The sequence below is a fragment of the Mus pahari genome, chromosome 14 (assembly GCF_900095145.1).
Source record: "Mus pahari chromosome 14, PAHARI_EIJ_v1.1, whole genome shotgun sequence".
In the NCBI taxonomy this organism is placed as follows: Eukaryota; Metazoa; Chordata; class Mammalia; order Rodentia; family Muridae; genus Mus; species Mus pahari.
Window position 1 is genome coordinate 40,788,717 of NC_034603.1, and position 3,609 is coordinate 40,792,325.

Below are 3,609 nucleotides of genomic sequence, written 5' to 3' on the forward strand. Positions count from 1 at the left end.
TCATCTCCCTACAGGACTTAACTGTCTACTCTGAGACTGTGGGGGTGGAGATGGAGGTAGGGTGTTGAGGGATTGTCCTGGCCAGACCCTCCAGTTCTGTCCTGTCAGGTTCCTGGAGTGGGGGTAGCCAGTAGCTTTATCTCTGGCCTTGTGGCTGTTGGCCATGGTGGTTTCCGGAGAGCAGCTCCTGTTTCCGGAGGCCCAGTAGGGCCCAGGCGGAGCCTAGAGGGGTAGTGGGGCTGGGCCTGGGTGGCCTCACTGGCTCCGCCTCTGTCTATCTTTGGGAATTTATTTCACGGGCACCACTGGCCGGTACTCCACTGCCTGCCAGCAGTCAAAAGCTGTTCTGATCACCCTGGGTTTTCCCTCCTAACCCAGACCCCACCAACGAACCTCCAACTCTGGCCCCACTTGGCCTGCTCTGTTCTTAAGGGGCTGGGAAGCCTCCAGCCACTCCACTGCTCTCGCTGTAGACACAGATGCTGGCCTGCCCTTGACCACAGAGGCCGTGCGGGGGGCGGGGGGGGCTCGTCTCTGAGCCCCTTCTGGCCCACCATGGCTCGGCGGCTGCAGGATGAGCTGTCAGCCTTCTTCTTTGAGTATGACACTCCCCGGATGGTGCTGGTAAGAAACAAGAAGGTGGGAGTCATTTTCCGTCTGATCCAGTTGGTGGTTCTGGTCTACGTCATTGGGTGAGTCTAAGCCCCCTCCCACCACCTTTGGGCACCAGACTTCTACATGTGCCAATCCTCAGAGCTCTGGGGTACTGAGGAACTCTCCATCTCTCCAAGCACTGGGAAGCTCTCCTGGCGAGCCTCCGTGCCTTAAGAAGGAATAGGCCCTGTTAACCCACTGTCAAGATGGAGACACCAATACAGGCTAGAACACGCTACTCTGGGTGCATGGTGACCAAGGGGCAGTACCATTGTGGGTCCTAAGGAAGTGACATTGTAAAAGGTCCCTTCTAGTGAGTGAATGGCCCTCCCTGCAAGAGCCCTTTTCACCTCCAACTTTCCTCATGCAACTGAGAACAAAGCAATACCTCATTTTACTCGCCAGAAGATAGGCTCTGTTCCCATCTCTCCAATCTGAGCAAAGGACAACCTGGGAAATCCAGGTCCCTGGGGACTAAAAAACAATTGGATTCTGAACTCTTAGCATCTTGATGGAGGCACGGAGCAGGAAGTAGTCTCCGTTCCCACGTGTGACATCTCCTTCCCTGGCACAGGGTCAGAGCAGCACAGGTCTCCCTCAGCTATCTGACTAGCCTGGGAACAATGCAAAGGCTCACAGGCCAGGCAGGATCTTGCATTTGCATGTGTGTTGTCTGGGCGAACATGGTATTCTATGACTGCCCATGTCCTATATGTTTAGCCATGTACCAGTGGTTTTATATACCCATGTTGGATGTGCAAGCTTATAGCTGTGTCTCTGTCTGCCCTGGGTCTGAGGTAGCTGGGTACCAGAAGTGTCACATGTCAGGAGCATCATTCTCACTCACAGTCACGCTAAAAAGAGCCCCTAGAGGCTGTGAGGTCAGTAAAAGGGTTGGGTCCTAATGGGAGCCTGAGAACACCCACTACCCTTGCCTGCTTGTGTGGTTCTGAGGGCTCTGCACAACCCCATTTGGGGGGACTGGGACTAAGGGCCCAAAGAGCTACTCATGTGGTACTAACCTCTTGGGAGAGTCTAGTCCCTAGAGTAGCCTTTCTTCTGTTCACTGGTCCCCTAAGATTCCGAGCTAGTCAGGTGCAGCCAAAGCCAGGATCCTTCCGCTGCATTTCAGGCTATGTCTTGGTCACAAATCAATTTGGTCAAGCTTAAAAGGAAAGCTAAGGCCCAGAGAGGAGCCCTGGAATTTCTAGGTCACAAGGCAAATCAGCCCTGAGTCTTTGCCCTGCCTCCTCACTTCCCACCCCCAATAAGGTTTCCAGGAAACGTCCTGATGCGCACCGGTAGCCACCCGCCGAGCACCATTAATTATTTGCTAGTTCCTCCTGGACGGAGAAGTCACTACTCAAGCCTAGCCTGTCTCTCACTTGGGGAGATCAAGATGGTCGTCCCCACGCAGGCCCCAGGGTGCTCTCGACTTTATTTTCAGAACTGTGGCTATAAACAGTGCCTGACTGTCATGGGGACAGAAGAGAAGACACAGTCTACTGTCCCTACTGCCCCTGTGGTAGGATCCCTCTTTCCCTCTTTCCTTTCTTCTGGCCTGAAATGGTCTATCCGTTTCAAATGGATGTCGCTCTTGTTGGTGTGAGGGTGGGGGTATCAGAGGTGAGGGACGCAACTATAGTCTCGCTAAAATGCCCAGTTCACACAGCAGAGCCAAAGGCAAGGTCTTCAGGTCCCCAAACCCAGGCTTCCCTGTCCTCTGAGGCACTTACTAGCTCCAGCAATGGCACCTACTGCCTCTGTCGCCCTCATCTGGCCACTGCCAGATGCTACAGTGACTCCTGCAGGTAAAACTCCCGAGCCTTGGCGTCTCAGGCCTCAGTTCCCCCATTGTTACATAGGACAGCGGTTGGAGCGGTTGGAGCGGACCGTGCTCTTCCTTGTGAAGGGAAAGGGCTTCGCTATGGGAACCCTCCTCTTTCCTAGATGTTTGTCTGGTCCTGTGGGGGCTGTACGGAAGTCAGGGGGTGCCGGGACGAGAGAGTCAGTCTCTGGGCACCAGACAAGGTGAAGCCCACATTGGGGACGGGCAGCATGGAGATGGAGAGGGACACAAATCAGAACATAGTTCTGATGAAAGTGAAGCCAGACTTAGGCAGACAGACAGGCAGACAGACAGACAGGCAGGCAGGCAGACAGACAGAGAGACAGACAAGAGGCTGAGATGCCAAGACCTGGAACAGGCTCAGAGGAGGAAAGCTTAGGCTTTGGTCTCTACTGGTCATGTTCTTCCTGTACATTCAAGGCAAGTGGGGAAGAAGCCCTGGAAGACGGAGCCTCTGCTGGCCTGGGTTGAGGTGATGTCACAGGTGGAATGCTCCAGTTGGAGGGATTGGGCTGTGAGACAGACTGGTCTAGCCCGTCCTGCTGGAAAGCAGAGGGGACACGGGGTAAAAACTTTGTTAGGTGGGTTTAAGTGGGCTAGACTGGCCAGGTAGGAAGTACAAGTTTAGCCCTAGCTAGGTAGAAGTAGGTGGATCTTGGTGCGTTTGAGGCAAGCTTGATCTACATAGTGAGTTATAAGACTCTAAGGCAATCAGGGTTGCACACTGAGACCCAGTGGGGGGGAGGGGCGGGTGGCAGCTGGATTTTGTGTTTGTTTGATTTTTGAGACAGGGTCTCTCTACATAGCCCTGGCTTTTCTGGAACTCACTTTGTTCTGGCTTCAAAACTCACAGATATCCACCTGTCTCTGCCTCCCAAGTGCTAGGAATAAAGGTGTGAGCTATCATGTCTGGCTCCGGTTGAATATTTTGTTTAGTGACTGGAACTTCCACGAGACTGACTTCAAATACCATACTGTCCACCCTTTTAATTAACCTTTTAAAGAAAGTAATCATTATTTTTTAAAGATTAATTTATTTTTTTAAGATTTATTTATTTATTATATGTAAGTACACTGTAGCTGTCTTCAGACACTCCAGAAGAGGG

The 3,609-nt window shown here is 52.6% G+C and overlaps 1 protein-coding gene across 1 annotated transcript in view; it reads left to right on the forward strand.

Moving 5' to 3' along the window:
* Positions 1 to 320: 320 nt before the first annotated feature.
* Positions 321 to 3,609, forward strand: part of P2rx1 (purinergic receptor P2X 1) — a 16,480-nt gene continuing 13,191 nt past the window's right edge. Inside the window, exon 1 of the mRNA XM_021212956.2 lies at positions 321 to 692. Within this exon, the coding sequence (XP_021068615.1) occupies positions 556 to 692 (137 nt within the window). The 5' untranslated portion in view covers positions 321 to 555. The remainder of the gene's footprint in view (positions 693 to 3,609) is intronic.